Below are 26,240 nucleotides of genomic sequence, written 5' to 3'. Positions count from 1 at the left end.
TCTCCATTGAGATTTATCTTTGCACCTTTGCAAAGGGACTAATTAAAATTCAGATAAAAACCATGTCTATAATAAAGGTATTTGTGAATAAAAAGGAAAGTCTTCAAGTTGCAATATTAGGTGATTTAATATTTAAAACATATTTTATTCTAGTGCCATTGAGCTCGTTTAACAGAATCAGTAATACACACCTTCTGAAGTAATGTTCAAGCAATAAATATGCATCTACTCTTAACAAATGATTTATTCTCAAACACTAAAAAAGCAAGCACTCTGGTGAACCTATGAAAGCAAATTATTCACTCCGTTCTTTTGGCTCTCGATACTTCCACTGTATGTAATCAAAAATGTCCTTTTCACTGTCTACTGGGAGGGGTTCCCCAGCAACTCCTGCAAACACAATAAAGACAACAGAAGGGTGAACAGCAACTTCGCAAGGCATTATGAGAAGCAGCAGTCCTGTGCAGACACTCTTTTATAACACAAAGACAGATCTATTTGGAAAACAGACTAATGTCTGAAAACCAAGAAACTGCATAAAGGAATGAAATGGGGAAATAGGAGTTTGGTTAACAGTTAGATAACTCTAGCTCCTGACAGTTCAATATACACCATCACTAATGTTCCCGCTAATCTTTTCCACCCATGTACGGAATAAGTTTTTATGGGCACAAAGACATACACAAATGTGCACCACTAGTAGAAATAAAACCTATGAGTACTCTGATAATCAGCTGGTGGCATGCACAAGTGCCCTGCTTAAAGTTAGTATGCCAATCCCAAACCAACTGAGAGCACTACAGCCTTGTTATAATGCTGGAAAACAGATGCCTGTCCTGTGTGGCACAAACAGACCAAGTCTTGTTATCATTTGAATTTTGCCATTGATTTCAGAGCTGGATCAGGCAGACCCAGAGCTGGAATACTTTGTGTGGCATTGCTGCGTAGGTACTGGAGAGAAGAAAGCTGCCTCCTGATCCTAGATAGGTCTCTGATATCAGAGAGAATAGCATTTACATTTGTAACTACTGCATGTGTCAGTAGCCTTTGAAACATTCTGAAATAGTCTTTGCGTGGAAGGGTTTTCAGGGCAAGTGTGACTAACCACCTCTCAGTGCCAACTGGTAAAGGGTCCACTGTTCTGTAATAACTCCTGGCAGCAATGATAAACTCACATTAGATTCACCACATGGACTTTGTAGAATAGATCTAAAGATAGCTGAAGTATCTAATAAATGCATGTCATACTGATCCTCATAAATGTTGCAAGATCTAAGGATAGGCAGCAGAGATGTGAAAGGGTAACTGTGTACTTGGTTACATGCAGGCTCCCAGTACGCACAGGGAGCCAGCTTTAAAGCCAGCTCTCCATGCCCCCTGACTCCTGGAAAGCCACCTGCCCTCAGCTGAAGTTTTCAGCAGCTATGCTTACTTAAATGCACTTTAACATCCCTAACGGATGATATTTCAGGAATTGTGTATGTGTTCTGAAAATATGTTTCAAGGTTTTGAGCCACAAAGTTAACTATCTGTCATGTGGTTGGCTATGTAAATTAAGCATTGTAAGTCAACAGAAGCCAAATCTGTACACTGAGTAAATGGGGATAGGAAGGCACCAAAGACTAAATCACAGGAGATCAATTCTGATTCTGGGGACAAAACAATCAATTTGGAGGGCTATAAGAAGGCAAAAAGGACACTTGTTGTTCACGGAGGAACCAAAAAGGACAGTGCTTACCATATTCATGAAAGGAGGATCTTAGCCATGACCTTTGGAAATAGTTTCTCATCTAAAACAATTTTAAACAGACTAAAACCTAAGTCTAATTCTAGGAAGCATATTTTATATGCAACCATTTCTGCCTCCATTGTTATCCTCACTCTCTTAAATCTTAGCTTCTGATAATAAACTTATGATTGTTTTCATTACCAACAAAACTCAGTGCTGTAGGAGTGGACTCTCAGTTGAATCACACAAATGTGTGTTACTGGTCCCTTGGGGAGAGCAAGTCTACTAATTTCTCTGAGGATGCAGTTACAGGAGTGGAATAGGCAGGGTGCAGGCTCAGAAGATTGGAATGTGCTTATTATTAGCTTGCACAACAAGAGTTCTGTTGCCAGCAGGATTTCATAGAATCATGGAGTCCCAGGGCTGGAAGAGACCTCAGGAGTCATCGAATCAAGCCCCTGCTCAAAGCAGGACCAACCCAACTCAACCATCCCAGCAAGGGCTTTGTCAAGCTTTTAAAAACCTCTAGGGATGGAGATTCTACCACCTCCCTAGGGAACCCATCCCAGCGCTTCGCTTCCCTCCTAGGGAAATAGATTTTCCTAATATCCAACCTAGACCTCCCCCACTGTAACTTGAGGCCATTGCTCCTTGTTCTGGCATCCATCACTACTGAGAACAGCCTCTCTCCATTGTCTTTGGAACCTCCCATCTGGAAGTTGAAGGCTGCTCTCAAATCCCCCCTCACTCTTCGCTTCTGCAGACTGGTTTGGTTTCTGGAAGCTGAACTGCAGCACACAGATAAGATCACTTCACATTATGACTCCCAACCCTGAGTACCTCTAGCAAGCATTACAGCAAGACACACTAGATAGATCACTGAGTGTGGAGACCAAACTCACCAGTAACTCCCAAGGGCCGAATTGTGTACTCATTGATTGTGAAGCCCATTTCCAGGGCGTGAGTTCTCATGTTCTTATTGAATAGGTCACTGCCTGTGAAGTACAGTACCCCACAATAATACTGGTCCTTGGGGATCAGCCTAGAATAAATGGACAAAAGAAAAAACAAAAAGACACAGCACAGTTACAAGTCAGTTGGAATTCACTCAAAGGGCAGTTTCTCAAGTCTTATTACCCGTTACAGCAAGTCCCAATGTTCTACTGGCCCCACTTTACAGAATTCCTAGAACATAATTGGAGAAAATGCAAGGCACAGAAAGGAAGAGGGGATGCAACAACTCTTGCCATTAAACTATTATTGAGTGGTTAAGGGTGCATTACTCTGAAACCTCTGTTCAGTAGTTGCTGGAGGGGAAGGATGGTAATGACAATCCTTGTTCTGGAAGCAGGAGAAGGGGGGCTTGCTTTGGAGTCAGGTGCTGGGACAAACCACTCTCCAACCCCCCAACAAGAAGTTGAGTTGGCTGTGCAATTCTGTTGTGTGATGCACATGAGAAGGTGGAATCATGACAACTATCCCCATTCTGGATGATGGTTTTACAAATGCCTGTTTTACACTAGAGATGCAAGCTAATTCAATTTAAGTTTTACCTGATATCAATTCTCCGGTATGGATAATTGGTTCCATCTTCTTTGTTTGGTAATTGACATACACCCTAAAAGAGCACAAGGAAATCAGAAGTTATAAAAAGGAATGAAATAATTCTAAAATCTCTCTCTCTTTTTTAAAATCCCATTAACAGTTTTGAAACACAGATCATGAAGCCTATGTATTTATATAATCATGCACAGACAATGTTTTAGAAAGGAGTAAGAGATTTTGCTTACTAAACGTGCTTTTTTGGCTTATATTCCCCCACCCCCTACCAGGGCTCGACAAATGGCGAGTAGATTTCAGCCGGTCGCCCCGTTCACCAGCGGCACGCACATGCGCAGTGCGGGGCTGGCGCATGCGCGGTGGGCGAGTGGATTTTGCCACGGTCTGTCGAGCCCTGTTAATAACTATGAGGATTTCTAAAGGAACACAAGACTCAGAGGAAAAGTAAAAAGATTAGGACAATGGACAAAGCATCAGATGCCAGAATTTTGTAGTACTGTGCAACTACATCCTTGCATTTGTCCATTGGACTGCTCAAGTACTAGGCTGCATTTAGGAAGTTACTGAAGTCACTGAGCATATTAAGAATAAAGCATGTCAAATCAGGATCAATAATCCACTAGGCTAGAAAGCAAGTTAAATATGCATAAAGTAGGATTTGTGCAATACTACAGAAATGTTGATATTAAGTCATTGAGACCTTATGAATTAAGCAAAATACTCAAAAGTATTTCAGGTATCCCTCCCTGCTTCAGGAACATCCATCGTATCAATTCCATAAAAGATACCAAATGGCATAATCCCATAACACAGAAGCTAAAACAGAAGAAGTAGGATAACGTGTATTATATCCATGCCACCTTTCACCTACAAAACACAACACTTACCTACCATATAGGTAAGTAACTAGGGATGTGAACAACCAGTCAACTATCCAATATGCTAGGACTACTCAACACGTGGCCTGTAGGTGGCCTGTTTGTTTGTGGCTCACAGTGTGGTTTGGGTGAATATGTGTTTTGGTGCTTAAATTCTGCTGTGAAGCCAAAACAAAAAAGTAGTCAAGATAATGGTCTTCTGTTGAGATGCATTTTAGTAGTTAAATTCCTGGCCTGTCATTGCTCATTAAAAGTGCTGACATAGGGGTGGAAATCGGGTAAATATTGCATTTTAGTAATATCAGCAGAACTGGCTTAAATGGGGCCTGCGTGTTGTGTAGTCTTGCCTTAATCTTTGTATTCATGCCTGTCAGTGTGAAAGAAGCTATTTGCATATATATTTGCATGTCTATGCAACCACACTAAGTTGCAGCCCTCGGCATGTGCTATCACTGTGGCCCCCAGGGGCTTCTAAAGTTGAGTAGCCCTGCAATAAGCAAATGCTTATCAAATAGTCAACAGGCTAGTTGAGTTCCTTCCCCCCTGCCTTGCTGCTTCTATCAGCCTTGGCGCCTTGGGGCTGTTGCTACACTTCAAAGACGGAAGAGCCTTTATTGACTAATTGAATAGTTGATGCAAATTGCATCAACTATTTGATTAACCAAATAATCAAAATTTTACATCCCTATAAGCAGGGCTCGACAAATCACTGTTTCTACACTCCCGTGGCAAGTAGATTTCAGCTGGTCGCGCCGTTCGTCCCATTCACTGGCACTGCATGCATGCGCATGGGCGGTGCGGGGCTGGCGAGTAGATCTCACCGTGGTTTGTCGAGCCCTGCCTATAAGTAACTGTTGTGAAGTCAGGGAACCTGAGGTACCACTAGAACTCCAGCATTCCAATTCCCAGGCCTCTATTTTAGCCATTACAGGTATGCTGAGAGCTCATGATTGTGAATGGAAAATGACAGCTAAACAGAACAGTAGAAGAAAGCATGGATAAAAGTTACAGCCAATGCAAGTCTGAATGGAAAGGCATTTTCTGACATTAAAAGTACCAGAAAGGCTCTTAGAGAAAAAGTCATTGTATAATTCATTTAGTTCACCATCAATCTTTATTTTATGTGGCGTGTACAACTGCGCGGGATGATTGCGGGTGGGGAAGAAGAGTTGCAGAGCTGTTTACACAGGAAAACTGAAAACCCTTGCACAGGATGAACTTCTCTAAATCCTGCCCCTCTGGTCTGGCAGGATCCTGGATGTTCCAGAACCAGAGAGTTTTGGTGGAGGGCTGGCAACTGGGAGCCCTGTGGGCCAGTAGGGCAGTGGGCCTGGGAGCCCAGCGGGCCTGGGAGCCCAGCAAATGCTGGTGGGACTGGTGACAGAGAAGCCAGAAATGACTTCCCCTGGTTTGGCAAAATCCCTCATCCAGGACTAGTCAGGTCCGAGGGTGCCAGATGAGGTAAGTCCAACCCGTAGAATGTCCTCCAGCCACACTAAGATTTCCCCTTCCTTATGTTTGTTCTGAAAGCTCAACAAATCTGTATCCTTTTGCAACAAGTTACTGATTTTTAATATGTTCTGTTGTCTTCACTCAGACATTTCTAATCTCAACTAGAGTCCCAATCCCATTTACTTTCCCAATATTTGAACTTCGCCTGCCATTTCTACTTACTCTACCCTGACATATCATCAACAGTGTCCTCTCCAGTAATGACTGTTTTATACAGATGTATGCAATGAACGTGTAGTGGGCTGGAGTGGCCACCCACTGATCCCAAGGGGGAAATGCCCCTCCCAGAGCCATGGTGGGCTTGCCTGGATGACTCACCTAGGAGAATAGAAAAGGACTGCCAGAGAGGGAGCCAGAAGCCTTCTCTCCCCAGCCAGCAAGGGAGCCAGAGGCCTTCACGACACAGACAGCCGGGAAGTCAGAAGCCTCCCCAATCCCGCCTGCTGAGGAGCCAGAACTGAAGGGGGAACCAGAGCCAGAGGAAGCAGACAACTGGCCTGGGCCTCCGGGCCTGCTGATGGACGACTACCAACTGGGCTTGCTGTGGTGGCCAGAGGTTCCTAACCCATGCGGCCTGGAGGACCTCCCACGGAGCCAGGTACAAGGTATGGAGGGGAGAATTGGAGTGGGCCATGGGATAGTCGACCATGGTCTGGCAGAGCGTCAGTGGGCTGCAGTGCACTCATAACAGGTCAGTGAGTTTTGGACTGGATCCCTGCTGACCACCAGCTGCGATTAGGGCCCTGGGCTGGGGCACAGTGGTGTAGGGAGAGCCCGTGTCCACCCTGCCACCCCTTCATTGGGTGGCAGTGTCCCCTCCTGCAGTTTGCAGCCACAGGCAAAGTGCTTGAATCCCTCCTGAACAGGGAGACCGACTACTTACTGGGCTTACTGGTTGTGAACCGGTCGGCTTGCTTTGTGTGATGCCCTTGCCCTGCCCTAGGGCTGGGCCTCTAGCTGGTGGTGAAAGTAGACTTTGAACGCTCCCTCCCCATCCCCAGGTCAACCAGGGCCTGGGGGTGGGAGGACTGTGTGAAGTCTGCCCTCGCCCTGGCAAGAAGTGCTGCACTTAAGAGTCACCTGCCAGCTGAACAGCAGACGGCGGTTGACTGCTGAGCCCCCTGACGGGCAGAAGGAGACTGTGCATGCTCCCTCCACCCCAGGCCACTCAGGAAAAAAGTCTCCTCCTGCCCTGACCCCATCCTGTGTGCTCTTCGCAGGGCAGGAGCAGAAGACTTTGCGTGCTTTCCTCCACCCCCAGGCTCTTATTGGCCTGGGGGCAAGGGAAGTGCCAAGTCTCTCACTCCCTGCCCTCCAGTGCATGGCGCTTAGAGTCAACTGCCAGGGTTGACTAAGCATCTCGAGCTCCCCCGTCCCCAGGCCATGATTGTCCTGGGGGTGGGAGAGCGGGGCAGGACCTCTGTGGGCTGGATCAACCCACTTGGTGGGCCTTTTGCCCACCCCTGGCCTACATGGTGCTTGGTCCTGCCATGAATGCAGGGGACTGGACTTGATCATTTTTCAAAGCCCCTTCCAGTCCTATGATCATCATTAAGCTAATCCATGATTGAGTGGAACTAACCAAATACTGTCTCCAGTCCAGTCATAACAGTTGACTATGGTTCTACTTGTATGTTAGAATGAACTTTTCACCAGCCTTTAAGAACAGGGTAACTGGAGCCTGTAAAAACAGAACTGGTGGAAGTGAAACACGATAGCATTCGCTCAGTACTTTAAACAAGCCGCTAAAAAAAACCAAAACCAAAAAAAAAAAAAAAAAGCCCCACAAACAAACCAAAAAAACCCAATTTGTCTCCATACAGAGGAATACTTAACTTAAGGGTCTGCATCATTACAATTAAACACACAACTGGGGACAATCCTCAGATATTCTGTGGGCAAAGATTCCTTTCATTTTCTGTTCTGCAACCACTGACTTCATCTGGAATTTTTTTTGAGGAATGCCGTTTCTGAATGTCAAGCTACACAGGGTTCTTGCTTTATTGAGATTAGATATTAAATTCATAAAAAGGTGTCTAACTTAGCTACTAATTTCTCGCAGTGTCAAACTGACAGGTCGAAACTCTCTTAACCGGGATTTTCTGGTCTGGCAACGTCCATGGGCTGGCACAGATGTTGCAGGACCAGAGAATCCCAGTGCAGGGGGCCAGTGGCATGGAACCCTACAGGGCTGGACAGGCAGTGGGCTGCTCACAGAAAGCTGATGGGGGGAGGGGCACCCAACATATGGCAGTGGGGCTGCCCAGCAAGGTTGGGAGACCCAGCTGGGAGATGCCGTTGCTCAGTGGAGCAGGGAGCTGCAGCGTACAGCTGCACTGCGGATCCTGGAGTCATGGCAGTGACGGCTGCCCAACTGGATCAGCAGGAGGTCAGGAGGTCCAGAAATGACCTCTCATGTACTGGCAAAATCCCTCCTTCGGGACTGGTCAGGTCCCCAGGGTGTCGGACCAGGGAGGTCCAACCTGTAGAACTAAACAGAATGATATGGAAACTCTCACTAGAGCAGTCTACATCTTCGAGTAACCAAGGATAAGATCACAGCAAAAGATGGTTTCGCTGAATCTTGGACAATTTCCCATAGCCATATATTCTATCTACACCAAATTGTAAATTCAAGCCTAATTTCAGGATAGTCATTGGGGTAGGCTGAAGGAGCAGTACAGGCTAGAGGCAGTGACAGCAAGGTGGGAGCATACTTTAAGTCAGAGAATCTGGCTAAGATGTATGGTAGTTATAGTAAAGAGGTGTGTAATGAGGCATGAGAAGGGAAAGGGTGGATCAGCTTGTGGGAAGCATTAAAGAAATCAGAAAGTGAGTAGTTGGAAAGGTGGATGGAGATGTGGTGAACATTATGATACATTGGACCCTGATAATAAAAGTCACCAGGAGATGGGATTTAGAGTTTGCACTCCCTTACATACTAACCCTTTTCTTTCTCCCTCCATTTAAAGAACGCAAAGCTGCATATTAACCAAAAGGAAACAATGTTTCTTATGAACATTTCAACACATATAGAGAAGACATTTTTTAATATAAACACAATGGGATAAAATGCTTCTTGGGTAAAGTTCCCTCTCCTTTAGCTACTGCACCTAGACACAGATTGTTTTAACAACTCTTGACCACAAAAAGGTATTACTAGCTAATTATTACTCTGCGTTACTGCATACACATGCGTATCTGATTAAAAAGGAAATAGTGCAAATCATATTTATGGTATATCTATCATGGAGATATTGCCTTATTAAATATTCAGAGAATACTCACCATGAATTTCGTATCACCCTTTGACAATGTGTCTGTGACAAAGTGGATTTTTTCCAATTGTTCTACAACTTGGTGCAAAAGCTTTGGCTAGAAATAATAAAGGTTAAATGTAAGCAAAGTGAAATGAAACCTTAGTTAAACAAAAAAGTTCCCTTTTCTTAGTTAACAGCAACATGACCCACAGATGTAGAATCACAGAATACTAGAACTGGACCTCGAGAGATCAAGTCCAGTCCTCTGCCCTCATGGCAAGACCAAGCATGGTCTATATTATCCCTGATAGATGTCTGTCTAACCTTAAGTATCTCCAGTCATAGAGATTCCATAACCAATGTATTCCAGTGTTTAACGACCCTGACAGGTAGGAAGTTTTTCCTAATGTCCAACCTTAACCTCCCTTGCTGCAGTTTAAGCTCATTGCTTCTTGTCCTATCATCAGAGGCCAAGGAAAACAATTTTCCCTCTTCCTCCCTGTGACACCCTTTTAGATATCTGAAAACCTCTATAATGTCCCTGTCTCAGTCTTTTCTTTTCCAAACTATAATATATCCTTGAGATCTCCTTAAGATTTACATTGATAGAAAATATCTATTCAAGGACCATGTTATGAGACTTTGGCAGAAACTACATGCCATAAAAAAGCAATACTTGAAAGTTTGGTTAAGGAAAAATTGTTCTCTCAAATCTACATTGTATTGCCAGACCCCCCACCCCCCAAAAAAAGCACTGAAATATTTTCATTAGACTTGATGAAGCTTGTACAATTTTAAATCTTGTATTTCTAAATTAATGACTGTTTTTTTTTGGATTGTTAGTTTCCACAGGTCCATTAGAATCTTCTTTGATTTAACACAGAAATATTCTCTTGTAAAAAAACTAAAGAACAGCATTGCCAACTTTCAGTGATGGTTAAAGATGGTTCTAAGGCATAATATGCAGGGAAAGATTTATTTCCCTTTTTGTTGTTTCTCTGCACACAAAAAGATATCTCGTTCCTCTTTAAGATCTATTTAGATAATGATTAATAGTGATTAAACTGTGATAAAGGTATAAATATATGCAGTTGCCTAACAGAAAAAGACCTTAAGAGAATGACATAATGCTTTCAAGACACCTCAGAAATCATCATCTTGGAAATTCTAAAGAGTGGAAGTTACGTTTAAACACCTGGAAGCACAAAATTACAGGATCACTCAAACTATTTGAAGTATGCCATGGTTCTTTAGCTTCCAACCATCACTGTCTGTGATACTGAGTGGAAGAGGGAAACATTGATTTAAAAAAATGGAGAGAATCATGAGTACTTGTGGACTTTTAAAATTCATTACTTCTACTTGAATTGTGTAGCTTGCCTCTAAATTAAGGAACTCTGGGCCACAGACACTGTGTAAATTAACTACATTTTTGGTGTGCCCTATCAAAGGCTCATAAGCTTCAAATACAATAGTCAAGCCATAGTAAGCATCTTGTGAGACCACTTTTTTCCATTTTAAAACACAAATGCTTTTTTTTCGGGGGGGGGGGAAGGGGTGAACTGTCCTGAATGTAGTTATTTTTGGTAACAAGATATAAAAGCCTGATTTTTTCCCCCCACAAAAAATTGCATATGGTTTTAAAGAAAGCAGGGCCATATTTTTTGTAGTGATATAAAGTCAGGAGTAGTATAATGCTACAAAAAAGTACAATCAATTTATACACAAGGGAAAGACACCAAGCCCATGATTCTGAACAAGCAGTTCTCTTATTAGAGAACCACAAACACTTTGAAGCACTTTGATAATATCATAGTGATCATGGCCTCTTCCCCAGAGGGAAGTAGTAAGAAATGAAAATAAACTTTCACACATAGAGGGGGAAAGCATTAACTATTGAGCCAGACATACACGTGTTCAGTATATTAAGTGTGAAATTTCTTTAGCATACATAATTTAAGGATGTTAGACATAATTTATTTTAGTAAATGTGTAGCCACAACAATTTTTAGTGGTTACAAACTTACTAAAATGCGTAGTGTAGTAAGGAGACCCCCTGTCACTCTGGGAGCCCCTCTGCCATTCTGCTGCTGCCTCTGTATGAGTGGCATGAGGGGAGCCGGTTTAAAAATCAGTTCCCCACGCAGACCGGCTCCTGTCTGCCACCCTGCACTGCTGCCTCTGATACAGATGCAGCAGCGTAGAGTGGCAGCAGCTCCAGTCCACAGGGGGGCCTAGGACCTCCACAGACAGAGGCTGCTCCAGCATCCTGTGTCTGTCCCCCCACCTCTGTGGGAGGCAGCAGGGAGAGGGGGCAAATGGCTCTGCAGGAACTGGCATGCACAGGCAACCAGCTTAAAAGTTGGCTCCTGCCTCCCCCCTGCTTGTTGCCTCGGATACACAGGCAGCAAGTGAGCGGGGGGGGCGGGGGGGGGCGGGTGGAGATGCACGTAGTCATTAGGATTAACTGATAAGCCCAGACTTATTGGTTAACAGTTTAAATGACTATACGCTAACATCCCTAAAATTAGTTATGCAAAAATCTTCTACGGAACAATTAAAACATGTAACACCTAAATACACAAAAGGTAGTCTACATTATCCACAATAACTATGTTTAGAGCATATATCCAGGATTTTTATTGATCAACTATGAAAATGTATTATGGCATCAAGAAATAAATGCAAAAAGCAGTTACATTCCTTTGCATTTAGGTTCATGTATGTATGATCTGCTGATAAGAGTGTATAAACTCAGCTTTCAAATAATACATTGCACAAAGACAGACATCCACCTGTTTGGTCGATTCAGAAGTGAAACTTGGATGGGTCAGGAGAATATCCATATCCCCACTTGATTCTGCACCTGAAAAAGTAAAAAAAGGAAGAAAAAGAAGAAACAACCCTTATTGTAAATCTTGATATCAAGTAAGAATGGATCATGGTAGGTCACATTTGAATACTAGTGCTGAAGAAAAGAGGAGAAGCTCTTCTGTTCACAGAACTAGCACAGAATAGTTATTAAGGTTCTTAATAAGGGGTTAGATAAACACCTATAGTGTAAGTATTTACATGGTCTTGCCACAGCACAAGGAGCTTTATTAGATGATCTCTCACAATGTTTTTCAATGGTACATTTCTATGAGTCTATGATTAATGGGGAAGCCTCGTCAACATCTCAACCATAGGGTATGTCTACACTGCATGGCTATTTTGGGATACCTCCGATATCCCGAAATACCTACCCTGTGTCTACATGGGACGCTTGTTATTTTGAAATATTTTTCAAAGTAACAGGCAAGCTATTTCGGCATCCCAGTAACCCTTGTTCCACAAGGGTTAAAGGGTGTCTCAAAATGGCACATTATCTCGAAATGCAGTGCTGTGTAGATGCACCAAATTTCAAAATAAGCTATTTTGAGTTTAGGGTGCTATGTAGATGCACCCCTAATGTGCTAAGAAGAAGAAAAGACTAAGGGACTAAAAACCATTTGCAATGGATTGTAGAAGAATTGAATGTCTTTCTAGTGAGCACCCTGCTGAGTATTTACTACTGTGCACTTCCTCTTTCATTTTACACAGCTTAGACAAGGCAGTCTGCTTAGAGCTGTTCTAGTAGTGTAGACATAACCTAAGAGAGCTACCTGGTTTTTTGAAATAAGAGTTATTTCTGGAGTTATTTCAAAATAAGCTTATTACTTTTCAAAAGCAGTTTAGGAATCATTAAAAAAGGATAGCAAATAAGAAGCAATGAGTTATTTTCTGTCTATGTAAAACCATGGTACGCCCACATCTTAAATACTGTGTACAGGTGTGGTCGCCTCATCTCGAAAAAAATAAAAATAAAAAAAAAAACAAAAAAAATAAGAGGCATTGGAAAAGGTTCAGAAAAGGGCAACAAAAATGATTAGGGGTTTGAAATGGGTCCATTATGACGAGAGATTAAAAAGACTGGGACTTTTCAGCTTAGAAAAGAGGAGACTAAGGGGGGGGGAGAATATGTTAGAGGTCTATAAAATCATCACTGGTGTGGAAAAGTGAATAAGGAAAAGTTATTTACTTATGCCCACAATATAATAACTAGGAGTCACCAAATAAAATTAATAGGCAGCAGGATTAAAACAAACAAAAGGAAGTTTTTCTTTACTCAGCACACAGTCAACCTCTGGAACTCCTTGCCAGAGAATGTGGTGAAGGCTAGGGCTTTAACAGGGTTCAAAAGAATAGCTACATAGTTTCATGGAGATTAGATCCACCAATGACTATTAGCCCTGATGGGTAGGAATGGTGTCCCTAGCCTCTGTTTTGTCTGGAAATGGGTGACAGGCTTCCCAATGCTGAGAGGGAGCATCGAGCCTCATGGGCTGGGTCCAGGCAAGACGGGGATCACATCCGGCCTCCGGGACTTAGGTCTCCCACCCCTTTTTTGATAGGCAACTGGACTTTTGCTTGGGACACAAAAAAGCAGACGTGATTTTTGCTGTTGATCAAACACAGGCTAAGGCCCTCCATCCGCAGCATGATGCAGCAGGCCAGTTAACATTTTACATCCTGAAGCTGGCCACATACATGTGTGACCATCATGCACTCATTCATGCTGGCTAGATTACTGGGAATTGGTGCTTCATCAAAGCCTGTCACGAACAGTGTGAATGAAGCAAGGCTCTGCACTCGCACCTACACTATTGACCATTCTCTTTAGTTCTATGCTAATAGATTCTTTCAGACTACAACTGGGGTATTTAAATACAATTCCATACAGATGGTAGCATCTGCCATCTCCAGTGTCTTCATGCTCACACTATAGCAATGACTTGTTCCTTAGGGAGTGCTTCTTCACTGATGATTGTGTGCTCCCAGCACATACCATCCAAGACAAGCAGCCTCCAAAAGATGGCTTTTTTAGATCAGCAAAGCTATTTGGACTCTGTCTGCCTCAAGAAAACCAAAGTGCTTTACCAGACTTCTCCAGGAACAACGTATTCTGTCCCTGGATTAGCAATTGATGATAGTGCTTAACATAATAGACCATTTTGCTATTTTGGCAGCGCTTCATCCGATAATGCCATGACTGATGATTACATCATGCAGTGTTATTTCTAAAGCTAGTTCTGCCTATGATTGACTTAGGGTACGTCTAGACTACATGCCTCTGTCGCCAGAGGCATGTAGATTAGGCTACCAGACATAGTAAAATGAAGCAGCGATTTAAATAATCGCCGCTTCATTTAAATTTACATGGCTGCCGTGCTGAGCCGACAAACAGCTGATCAGCTGTTTGTCGGCTCAGCGCGGCAGCCATGTAAATTTAAATGAAGCGGCGATTATTTAAATCGCTGCTTCATTTTACTATGTCTGGTAGCCTAATCTACATGCCTCTGGCGACAGAGGCATGTAGTCTAGACGTACCCTTAGTTGTCTCCTGTGGAATGAGAGATATTCAACTTGACACCAAAATTAGTGTGTACCATGCAATTATGATAAGCACTCTTATCCATGGTAGTGAAACATGGACACTATAGAAGGCACTTGTTTTTCTATGTCTTGTATGCATCTCATCAACCATTTGATTTTCAGGACAGGATACCAAATACTGAAGTCCTGAACCAATGCTACATAACTAGTATCTAATTCCTAATAATTTTCTTTGAGCTGGTCACCTTGTGCGTACAGATGATACCCAACTCCCCAAAACCATATTATAGGTAGCACTGTGAACAGGAGCACAAACATTGGGAGGCCAATGACAATGACACGATACTCTGAAAGCTCATTGAAAAACTGGCCACATCGACCTGAACACATGGGAAGTTGCTGGTGGCAGACTTCACAGTCTACAATAGAAGCCATCAAGAACAGGAGAAAAGAAGTCAAAGGGAAGTATAAGCAAAGAAAACAGGCAATAGTAAAAACATGCATCCACACTGGCTCATCATGCAGATGCATCTGTGGAACCCTAATCAATTCTCATCTGTGCAAGACAACACAGAGCAACAAACTGACTCTCATATGCTGACCACCACTGGAGACTCCAACAGAACTAAGCAGCGGTTTAATTCTTCTAGGACTAGCCTGTCAAGTGCATCATAAAAGATTAATCTACAGAGGCCAAAATAAGTGAACGTCACATTTTAGAATATTTTTGCTTTGATTTTTTTAATTTAGTTGTTTTAGTTGCTTCCTGTTTTGCAAATTTCAGTAATTTTCTATGTGTCTTTCTCTCTCTATAAGTTTTTCCTGCAAGATGACAGAGTGACATCATCACGTCATTCTACATCCTGCAGGCTTTGCTCTTGCACAGCCTTCCTGCCCCAGATGCTGTTTGGGAACCAGCAAAGCCTCCTGGCAGCCCGGACTGGGCAGATTCCACCCCCCTGAAAGACTGCTGCCACAGCTGAGTGGGTAGGACCCTTCAGAGGTAGAATCTCCCCAATCCAGGTTGCCGGATGGCTTTGCCAGTCCCTGAACAGTGTCTGGAGCAGGGAGCAATTCCATCCAGAGCCTGGGCGCTGCTCCAGATTAGCCTGCTGCAGGGAATAGGGCTGCGGCAGCACCACTGTGATTACTCGCAGGGGAGACCCCAGGTAGAGGTTCACGATTCAGGCATTTGTCAATAAGTTTTGACTCCTAGAATCATAATGTAAATGATCACCAACCTCGCCTGAAACTGCCACAGACTGTAGCAATATATTCGGAGTCCAGTTTCTTTACCTCTTCCAATGCTATTTCCTGTTGAGGGGGAAAAAAAAAAAAAAACACACAACAACCCCACAGATCAAGATAATTGAGTTGCCCTCTACATTTGTTCTCACTGCCTGGCTTTGTTGAGGAAGAACATATCTTACCTGCATCTGTAACATCTCTTCTCTAGGGATTCTTTTCTCAAAGTCATCAAAATATCTGCACAGATAAAAATAGTTGAAGGACTAAGGGTACAGTTGTGCATTTAAAATTTAACCAAGCAAAGATTAGATCAAATACTGTACATTTTACATTAAACTGATTGTTTAGAAACTAAAAATCTAGACAGTGATGGTAAACAAATTAACACAAGGTTCCTTTTGCAAGTCTCACACACTTGAGACTGATTTCAGACGGGAGAGGAAGTACTGCTATCATACAAGAATATCCTATCAGGAATTTCTTCCACTACCTTCCAAAACTGATTTTATCAGCAGCAAACAAAAGGCTTTCCTTAGAGAGTGGCCAGAGGCAACCCAAGCCATCATTTTTTCCTAGAGTTTAGGCTCTCAGTAGTCCAGACAGATTTCAAATCAGAACCTGAGAAGAAAAAAAAGCTGTATTTTCTCTATCTTTAGTAACTTAAAAATGGATGGGCTGAATTGACTAAATCTTTCAAAACAATGCATCTTTTGGCTGTCCTAGGCCCAAGTCCATTTCATCCCCAAAGAAATTTGGTTGGATAAGACATGAGCAACTGAGAAAAGGATTGAACAGGGGATGGAACTGGATCTTACCTATTGAGCGTGCCGCTTATGGTTGCTATAGTCTTAAACGGTATACTGACCTTTGAAGGCATTTTTTAACAGCAGCCAAGCAACTATATCTAAGAAAATTAAAACTGCCTTACTTTAGCCCAATTCGTTGATGATGATTCAGCTTGTGTTCATTTTTCCTTAGATCTGGGAAAAACGGAACAGAAAAGTTAGCCAAGAGGAGGAAAATCACTTTAACAAATAGATATTGAATGAGTTAAATCATCTTTAACACACAAGAACACTCAGACAATAACAACTTTAAAAAGAAACAAAGGATAAGAGCTTTTGTTGTGCTCATGAATTAGAATGCATGCAGTAACGACTACTAAAACTATATCCCTATGCCAGAACACATCCCTTAACCTAACAATAACAGCAAGGGTGTTGCAGTGCGACATAACACGGCTAGCAAAAAGTGTGCCTGGGAGAATTCTATCCTGGCTAAACAAAGGCTCTTTATTCCCTCAAAAACAAAGCAAAACCACCACCACAAAACCCATTCCCTGGAGGGAAAAAACAAAAAAACCCTCACAACCAATTATTTTCCATCCATGTGCGGAATGAATTACACGCACTGACGTATGTGCAAATACACCACCACTAGAAACAAAAGCCTAGCTGTAGAAGCTCTGCTAATCAGCTGGGTGGCATCAGAATTTCTCCTGAGCAGTTGCACACGTGCACAGTTTACAGGGAACACTACATATAACTCCCACGCCTTCCAGACAAATAGTTCCATGCAAATCAGTTCCAGTCACTGAGCAAAAATGTATTAGGAAACAGTCAATCTGAAGTCAGTAAGTAGTCACTGTAGTGTTTAATACTGTGCTCAGTGCAGTGCTTGTTGAGCTCTGCATTCTCTAAAAGGCCAAACCTTCACCTGTATTGGAAGCAGGCTGCCTTGTGATTGGGATCATCCCAGACTCACACATACAGATGCTGTATCAGAGGCAGCAAGGTGGCAGACTGGGGGGGGAGGGGGGCCGGGGAGAGAAGCAGGAGCCAGTGCTGGGGGAACTGGCTTAAAAGCCAGGTCCACCTAGCACTGGCTCCAAGGTGCTGCCTGCCCCCCCCCGCCCCACCCCCACTGCTGCCTCTATCAGAGGCAGCAGCATTGGCGGAGGTGGGCAAAGGAGCTCTGTATCAGAGGCAGCAGTGCAGGGAGGCAGGCATTGGTCCACAGAGGTAGCTCCTGCCTGGCACCCTGCGCTGCTACCTCTGATACAGAGGTAGCAGTGTGGAGTGACGGGGGCTCCCCAGGAGTGGGGCCAGATTGCACTGGCTGCTGGCCCCACCCCGCGGACTGTAGAATAGAATCACAGAATGCTAAGAATTCATGCAGTTAGTTGACTATTCAATTAACTGATAGCTAATATCCCTACTAATGCGGCCTCTGGAGCAAGTTACCACAGTTCAAGGGCTACACTGACTGACAAGGTGTGATCTTATGTGAAGAGAAAATAGGATGCTCAAAAAGGAGGGGAACTCTAATCCTGGACTGTTTCCAGTTTAAGAGCTCTCCCAAATAATTTGCCCTAGAAACCACACACTTGTTTCAGTCTGTTGGCTTTAGCAAGAATGGTAACTTGAACAGGTTTGGGAACAGTGTCAGCAGAGCTGGTTATCAAAATCAGTTTCTGAATACATTCGTACGTTTCACTATTTTAAAGGGGACCACTTTGTCAAAAAGCCTTCAATGTGAGAGTCATATTCCCAAAGCCTTGCCCTGCTTACTCCATCCCCCACACTCACTGGGCTGGGGCAAGGGGTTCAGGAGGGGTATTCAGGCTCTATAAAGGAGTTTGGGGGGCAGGAGAAGGCTCTGGGCTGGGGCAGTGTGTTGGGTTACAGGAGGGAGTATGGGGTACTGGCTCAGAGTCAGGGCTGGCACAAGGGGTAGTAGGTGCTGCTCCTGGGAGAGGGCTCAGAGGTGGGGGTGCTTAGAGGAAGGGGATGGAGTGAGCAGGGTGAGTTCTTGGAGAAGAGGTGGGAAGAAAGTGGGGCAAGGGTATTTGGGTTTGAGGTAGATCTTATATTGCATTTAAATTGAAAAAATGATCTTGTGGTTAAAAAGGCTGAAGACCACTGATCTAGTCTGACTTCCTGTGTAACAGCTCATAGAACTTCTCCAACCAAGTCTGCCTGGGGGATGAGGGCTGCAAATTTCTGTGTGCCCGCCAAGTGATCAGGGCCAGCTCCACCTCCCGGGCGCCCGATGGGCCCAAAAGTTTCAGGACCACTGCCCCAGAGCCTGGTGATTCAAAGGGACCCAGGCTTTAAATGGCCACAGGCACACCGCATGCTCATTTTGCCCTGAGGGCTAAAGGTGTAGGGGAGGCACAGATGGATGGCTGCTCTCTGCCCCGCTCTTTCTGGAAATGCATAGCCTCCCCGCCCCCCCCCCCAGACCTTGCCTAGGGGGCCCATGGAGGCTGTTGGCTCCCCTGTCCCCAACATAATGCCTTTTGAATTAAATCACATCTTTTAAAGAAACATCTGATCTTGATTTAAGAACTGCCAATGATGGAGAAGCCACTACAATCCTATAAGGGTCTGATGTAGACAGCCACAAACTGGAAAATGGAACCAGACGCATTGGTGATGGACACAGAGATATTAAAAGGGCCGGAGGGGAAGGGAGAGTGCCCTAACCTGCTGGCAGGCAGGAGAGAAGGAATGGATAACCTGAGGAAGAAGGAATCTTATCTAGTGACCTTAAGACCTATGTTCCTATAAACTTCTTTACATACCCTTCAGTAAAGATATAAGTAGTAATGAAGAAGTTTAAGGCACATTGGAACAAATGGATTAGGATGAGAGGAGCAGAATGAAATCATGAATTGATAGACCAGGGAACCCAGGTATGTGTCGTGGAACAATTTTAAAACTGAAGGTGGAAATTACCAGGCAAAAATATTTAAGTTACCCATACTTTAATTATATGTCTACACTAACCCCCTAGATCAATCTAGGGAGGCTAATGAGGGCGACCGAAATTGTAAATGAAGCGCGGGATTTAAATATCCCACGCATGATTTGCATATTCCCGTCCAGTAGCCATTTTTAGAAATTGACTAGCCCGAAGTAACTGCCCACGTCTATACGCGGCAGTGAAACGGGATTCCGAAGTAAAGCCCTAACTCGAATTAGCTGGTATTTCTCCTGCAATGAGGTGGATTCTCCCATCACTGGCAATTTTTAAATCACAACTGTATGGTTTTCTAACTGATGCATACTCTAGTTCAAACAGGATTTATTTCAGAAAAGCTCTATAGCTTGTGCTATGAAGGCAATCAGACAAGATGACCACAGCAAACCCTTTTGGCCTTATGAATCTAAGTGCGTCTTAGGCACTCAACCAAAAGAAAGGTATGCGTACACTGTCAGAGGAATCACACTGCTGCAGCATAAGCACACATGTACTGAAGCCACACTCTTCAGAGCTTCCTGCCCTAGAAGAAATAACTGAAAAGGTCCGTTTCCTCAAACCAAGAAGCCAAATCATTTTCCCTTTCCTTGGATATTGTCCCATCATATAACTGAGAACAAATCTCATGAATTTCTTCACTACACTGACCAAAGCTTTGGAACGCAGTATGCCTATCCCTTAACTGTGTAACTGCTGTCACTTAGGGTACATCTACACTGCAACACTATTTCAAAATAACTAGCACTGTTCTGAAATATCTTAGTCTCCATCTACATAGCAGCAGTTACTTCAAAATAGTGACTAAATACCGTCAAACTGGAGGACTTCTTACTCTGACTCCTGTAACCCTCATCGTACAAGGAATAAGAGAAGTCGGAGGAAGAGTGCTCTATTTCGAAAAAAGTGCTGTGTAGACAGATGCTTCCTATTGCGAAATAAGATACGCAATTGATGTAGCTCAATTTGCATAATTTCGAGTTAAGCCCTGCAGTGTAAATCCTTTCACATTCTTCTAATCAAACACTCTGAAATCAGCAGAGTTTATGGTATACTCACCTTCCAATGTCTTTATCCCTTCATCCACAAGCTTCCTAGCTGCAGAAGGGCTGCAAAGGGACAGGGCACCTCATAACCAAACTGACACAGTGAAACCTCTCTAGCAGAAAATATATCCAAGAATAGCACATTACACCAGAATTTACTAACTGATTACACCGAGTTTATTACCGGGCACATAGTCCAAAGCCATTTCTTACATTTATTCTCACATTCTCCCTCAACTTGGCATATACTGCTTGAGCGGACCAGGAGATGAGAGGAAGAGGACAGGGGTCAAGGGACTGCTAGCACTGACTTGCCTGGTGGCTTTGGACAAGTCACTTAACTTCTCTGTGCCTTGGTTTCTCCACATGTGAGAGAACAACATTACCCACCTTAACAAGTTTGCTATAGAAAGGCTGAAGACAACACACTTAAGCCAGTTTCTCCAATCTCTCTAGTGGCTCCTTCAGATTCCTTTTGGAAGGCTCAGACTTTGGCAGCTCCTCTGTTCCATGTTATAAGCAGATGTCCTCATCCACATCCATGACTTCCACTACCTTCTTTATGCAGATTTGCCCCTGGACTCCATCTTGAATCCCTGATGGCTTACTTTGGATGTCCTGGTGCCAGTTCAATCTCTACACTGCTGTTAATAACTCTACAAGTGGATAGAATCATGCAAAAGAAATTCTTACCCTATACCACTAACTCGGGTCAGGAAATTGATAGATGAGCTTGTATCATCCTGCCGAATCTAAAGAAGAGAGATGGTTCTCTAAATACACTTGAAAAGTCACAGAATAACTCAGATCTGGAAAGTTGCTGTAGTCTTTTGGATCTGATCTGTTATTACCTACACATCACAGACTTATGGCATGATTGCCTAGAATGATCTACAGAACCTGGAGAAATGGTTTTCAGTGACAAGCGCTTGGCTCTAGAATCATCTTTGGTTTCCAGAGAAGAGTGTTTGTGGCTTAAGGGGATGTTATGGCTTTAAGTAAGCTACTTCTTTTTTTAGCGGACAGGGGGAAAAAAAAAGTCTTTCCATATAGGCTGACAAGTATTCAGATTTACAACTGCATATTTACAATAGGGATATAAATTCAACTGGTTAAATGTTATGTTTAACTAATGAAATGAGGTGGGTGGAGGGCCACTCCAGCCAGGCCGAGCCTGCCTGTAGTGGGCAGAGGGCTGCTACAGCCCACTGGTTAACAGTAGCCGGTAAGCAATTCCTGGTAAGTGCCATTTTTAATCGGTTAACCATTCACATCCCTAATTTAAAGCTATTGTCTGAACCCATCTGAATACTGAAATAAATTCTACGTGTCAGAATTAAGTACATACAGAGACTTGCACAGATTTTACATCCACTGGCAGAGGTGTGAGAGCCAAAATTAAGAACAAGAGAGGGTGCAGCAGGCCAGTACATTGGGAAAAGCCATGTGCTAGCAACTTTATATGTGTTTGTCCACACTTAGGTAAATGGCACTGACAAAAAAATAAAAAGTAAAAATGTAAAACTTCTATGAGAATCCACTTCATCAATTTGTTGGGCAGAACAGGCAAGCAGGCAAACTGATCATATCATCAGCTTCAGGAGGTAGCAGAGTTAGTCTATACAGTGCTACCAGACTACTTCTTGTTTTTTAAGTTTATCCTGTACAGACTAACAAAATAATGTAGATGGTATCATGAGCTTTCATGGGCACAGCCCACTTCTGTGCCCACGAAAGCTCATGATACCATCTACATGTTTTGTTAGTGATCATATCACGTAATAGTTCCAGGAACATACCATTTTATTTCAGGTTTTTTTTTGTTGGTTTGTTTTTAACATTCCCATTTTTCTCTTTGTACTTCCCTGGTATTTTACATGCATATCCCTCTTGCTTGGCCTCAGTCTCTCCAAAAGCAGTAAAGAAATTGCATGGAGTTATCAGGAGGCCTTGAAAAGCACAAAGAAAAATACCCACAGAGAAGGAAGTCAAATAAATTCACCTTTTCAAGCTTACGTAGTTTTCCAGTGGATAAAAACTCATCTATCTTCTCAGCTATTTTAGCTCCTACTCCTTCCTGGAATAGGAAAGGGAACCAAAAAGTCTAAATTTTATCTTCAGGATAGCTAGTACCACAGGCATTATGGAAAAACTACAAAACTAAGTTCAGAAACTTGCAAAGCAGAAACACAAATGTACAAGACAATACCTGGGAAATGGAAGAGCTGTCACATTTGCTAATGTTCATAATTTGAAGCAGTAACCTTATGAGCAACAGAAGTAGACTCTAATTTTACCTGTTATACAGTAACATTTTAAAATGGGCTTTTAGCAAAATTTACAATTCCTGTACTAAATGTAAACTTCTGAGAAAATGCAAGAAAAATGCATGTCAGTCTCCTCAATTACCACAATAATATTATGTATTATAATGTACCAATATATTTACAGACCAATGAAATTCAAGTGTGTATGATAGGAACTTGGATTAAACCACTAGCTATTTTACAGCTTACCAGCTTCCTTGCTTCAGCTCCACTTTTTATCTTGCTTGGATACTTTGATATTACAGAAGCTGCTTTTCTATATGGAAAAAAAACGACAGTTCCATTCACATTCCAGCCTTCAGTGAACAATATCAAGTGAACAGAAACATTTGGTGTACACCTTCCACGTAAATGCACTTTGTGCAATTCCATCCTGGGGCAGTGAGTGGCACTAGCGTAACTACTCTGAGGTCTCCTATTCCTTGTGCATGAGAAATAAATTAAAAAAAAAAACCCAAAACAAAACAAAACAAAAAACAAAACAAAACAAAACCAAAAAAAAGGCAGCTCAACATAATACTACTTTCCTCCAAGCAATCAATAAGAGTCATGTATTTTAACATGAGGGATGCACAAATGGACCTTTAGAAATAAGGTCAAGAACAGTGCTAAATTAAACTTACAAAATGCCTTGTTATTCAAAAAGATGTTACAAAAACTACTTATCGAAATCCCTTTAATCACCTCAGATATTTTCAGAGTGAAGGATTTTTTCCAATTTTCCATCCAAGGCCCAGTTTAGAAAAAATTAAAAAGTATGAGAACAGACTTATGTAAAATAGTTTCTCTCAGAATGAACAGTGAGGAAGAAAAGGAAGAAAAGTATTGAATGAGTCTAGGATTTCTAGTAGAAGTTCATAGAACGGCTCGTTAGGTCTACTGTTTTGACACTTGGTATACATAGGACAATAATATTACACCATTAAAAAATTGGTGTTACTATACCACTCAGATGCCTACCAGAATTACTGTTGATCTGTAAATATTGTGCTGTGGGAAGTACTAGGGCTGTCAAGTGATTAAAAAAATTAATCACGATTAATTGCATGTGCCTACCCTTTGAAATGCCACAACAGCATTTCAATGGGGCAGCGCTGCATGGAGCCCGGGATAAGCTGGAGTCCCCAGCACCAGAGTGGCACTTCAAAGGGACATCCCTAGCTCTACTGTTGCAATCAGCTGGAGTTCCCAGCTGATCCCTAGCTCTGCTCATGAAAGGGACAGCAGCCCAGCATTAACACCTGCAGTTAACACATTAAAAAATGTAATCTGTTAATCCTGTCCTGCTTTAATCACAGGTGTTAACTCAGGTCAATTGACAGCTCTAGAAAGTACATTATATGGACAAACTTAAAAAACAACAAATAGTCTGGTAGCACTTTAAAGACTAACAAAACACGTAAATGGTATCATGAGCTTTCGTGGGCAAAGCCCACTTCTTCAGATGACTGGAGTGTTGGCTGTCTCGGCTTGACAATGCCCTGGTTGGGTTGATTTAGTTGAGATTGATCCTGCCTTGGGCAGGGGGCTGGACTTGATGACTTCCTGAGGCCTCTTCCAGGTCTATGATTCTATGTCCAGAACCAAAAGTAAATGAAGGATCGGGGTGCGTTAGGGTTTGATTGAAGATTCAATCTGCCTGGGCATTCATTAACAGATCTTGTTTTGTTACAGACCAATTCCACAAGCCAAATACTCAAGGAAAGACTGGAACTACAATTCATTCACAAGTTTGATACTCATGCTAATGGATTAAATAATGGACATTATCAACCTACCAAACAATGAAGGTGATAGTGATTCTTTGTCTATATAGTGATAGAAATGTAGCCATGTGTGTCTGGTGTAGCTGAAACAAAAAACAGGACTATGTAGCACTTTAAAGACTAACAAGATGGTTTATTAGGTGATGAGCTTTACACTTAAGTTTGAATAAAGACTAATTATCTTACCCATTACAAAGATAGCTTATCCAATTATCACCTCTAATATCATTAGCTCACAGACATTTACCTCCCCCCCAACTCCCTTCTGTTCTGCAGTGTGATTTGTCCTTTTCATGTGTGTTCATTTTTTTAATTGTATCCTTTGGTATATATGGTTGTAACAATTTTCTTCCACTATTCGATCTGAGGAAGGGGGTCTGGCCCACGAAAGCTCATCACCTAATAAACCATCTTGTTAGTCTTTAAAGTGCTACATAGTCCTGTGTTTTGTTTGTCTGTATAGTATCTGGTGTTAGTACTCTGCTCTATTGCCTACTAATGGTTCTTAACGGCCTCTTGACTACCCAGTCTTTAGGTGCTTATAGACTATTTGCTTTTCCTGTTACACTCCGGCTCAGCTTTCCCCTTGCTAGTCGCATACCCACCGCCCCTGCTCTGGACATCCAACACTGCGCATCTGAAGCAGTGGGCCGTGCCCAGCAACGCTCACGACAGTCTGCGTGTTGTGTCGGTGCACAGCGCCCCAGCCCGCTGGCGGGTTCGGGTTTAGCCTGGGCCTGGGCCACGGCCGCAGCAGCGCGTCCACCGGCACCAGGGCCTGGGGAGCAAAAAGCAGCGGGCAGAGCCGCTGGCTCGCGAAGGGAGGGACGAGCAGTGACACCGACAGCCCCCCCCCCCCCGAACGTGCAGGGGCGTGTCCTACGCGCCCCTCGAGGCGCAAATCTCTCGTGTCCCCGCCGCAACGTCACGTGCGATAACCGCCCCTTCGGCCCCCCCGCGCCACCGCCCTGGCGCGAGTCACGCCGGCCCCGCCCCTACCTGTAGGCGTTGTACTTGTGCACGGCCCGGCTCACGTTCCTCTCGTAGTTCGCCAGCTCTGCGGGGACACGCGCACGGCTCAGGCGCGGCCCCGCCCCCAGCCCCAGCCACGCCCGGCCCCCAGGCCCCGCCCCCAGCCCCAGGCGCCGCCCGCCCCCAGCCCCGGCCCCAGCCCCAGCCCCAGCCCGGACCCCAGGCCCCGCCCCCAGACCCAGGCCCCGCCCGGACCCCAGCCCCGGCCCCCAGCCCCAGCCCCGACCCCCAGCCCCAGCCCGGACCCCAGGCCCCGCCCGGACCCCAGCCCCGGCCCCCAGCCCCAGCCCCGACCCCCAGCCCCAGGCCCGGCCCCCAGGCCCCGCGCCCCGCGCCCCGCCCCCAGCCCCAGGCGCCGGCCGCCCCCAGCCCCAGCCCGGACCCCAGGCCCCGCCCCCAGCCCCAGGCCCGGCCCCCCGCGCACCGCTCAGGAAGTCGGTGATCCCCGCGTTGGGACTCTCCTGCGGCGCCTTGCGCTTGCTCATGGCGGCCCCGGGGTCCGCGCCAGCGCCGCTTGCGCGGAACAAGGGCCAGACGCGTCGTAAACGTAGCCACATGGCGGACCAAGGCACCACGGGAGATGTAGTGTCCGCCCGGTCTCCTTCCCATCAGCCAGTGCGGGCCAAGGCACCACGGGAGATGTAGTGTCCGCCCGGTCTCCTTCCCATCAGCCAGTGCGGGCCAAGGCACCATGGGAGATGTAGT

At 44.1% G+C, this 26,240-nt stretch overlaps 1 protein-coding gene across 2 annotated transcripts; it reads right to left on the bottom strand.

Moving 5' to 3' along the window:
- Positions 1 to 102: 102 nt before the first annotated feature.
- POLB (DNA polymerase beta) lies at positions 103 to 26,240 on the bottom strand. Of its 2 annotated transcripts, XM_075915724.2 has the most exons (14): positions 25,960 to 26,150; positions 25,503 to 25,560; positions 22,927 to 22,993; positions 22,413 to 22,487; positions 21,104 to 21,162; positions 20,424 to 20,473; positions 16,531 to 16,582; positions 15,785 to 15,839; positions 15,596 to 15,668; positions 11,735 to 11,805; positions 8,968 to 9,054; positions 3,283 to 3,347; positions 2,632 to 2,771; positions 103 to 390 (listed from the first exon to the last, which is right to left on the bottom strand). In XM_075915724.2, exons 1-14 carry the CDS (start codon positions 26,090 to 26,092, stop codon positions 296 to 298), a joined length of 1,080 nt encoding a protein of 359 aa, XP_075771839.2. In that variant the 5' UTR covers positions 26,093 to 26,150; the 3' UTR covers positions 103 to 295. The 2 variants fall into 2 exon arrangements, with proteins under 2 accessions (XP_075771839.2, XP_075771840.2); XM_075915725.2 differs by lacking the exon at positions 25,503 to 25,560 and having other exon boundaries at positions 25,960 to 26,240.

Source organism: Pelodiscus sinensis, chromosome 28 (genome assembly GCF_052426305.1).
Source record: "Pelodiscus sinensis isolate ZL-2025 chromosome 28, ASM5242630v1, whole genome shotgun sequence".
Classification (NCBI taxonomy): domain Eukaryota; kingdom Metazoa; phylum Chordata; order Testudines; family Trionychidae; genus Pelodiscus; species Pelodiscus sinensis.
The sequence above is the reverse complement of the archived record's forward strand: the minus strand, read 5'-3'. Positions and strand labels throughout refer to the sequence as shown.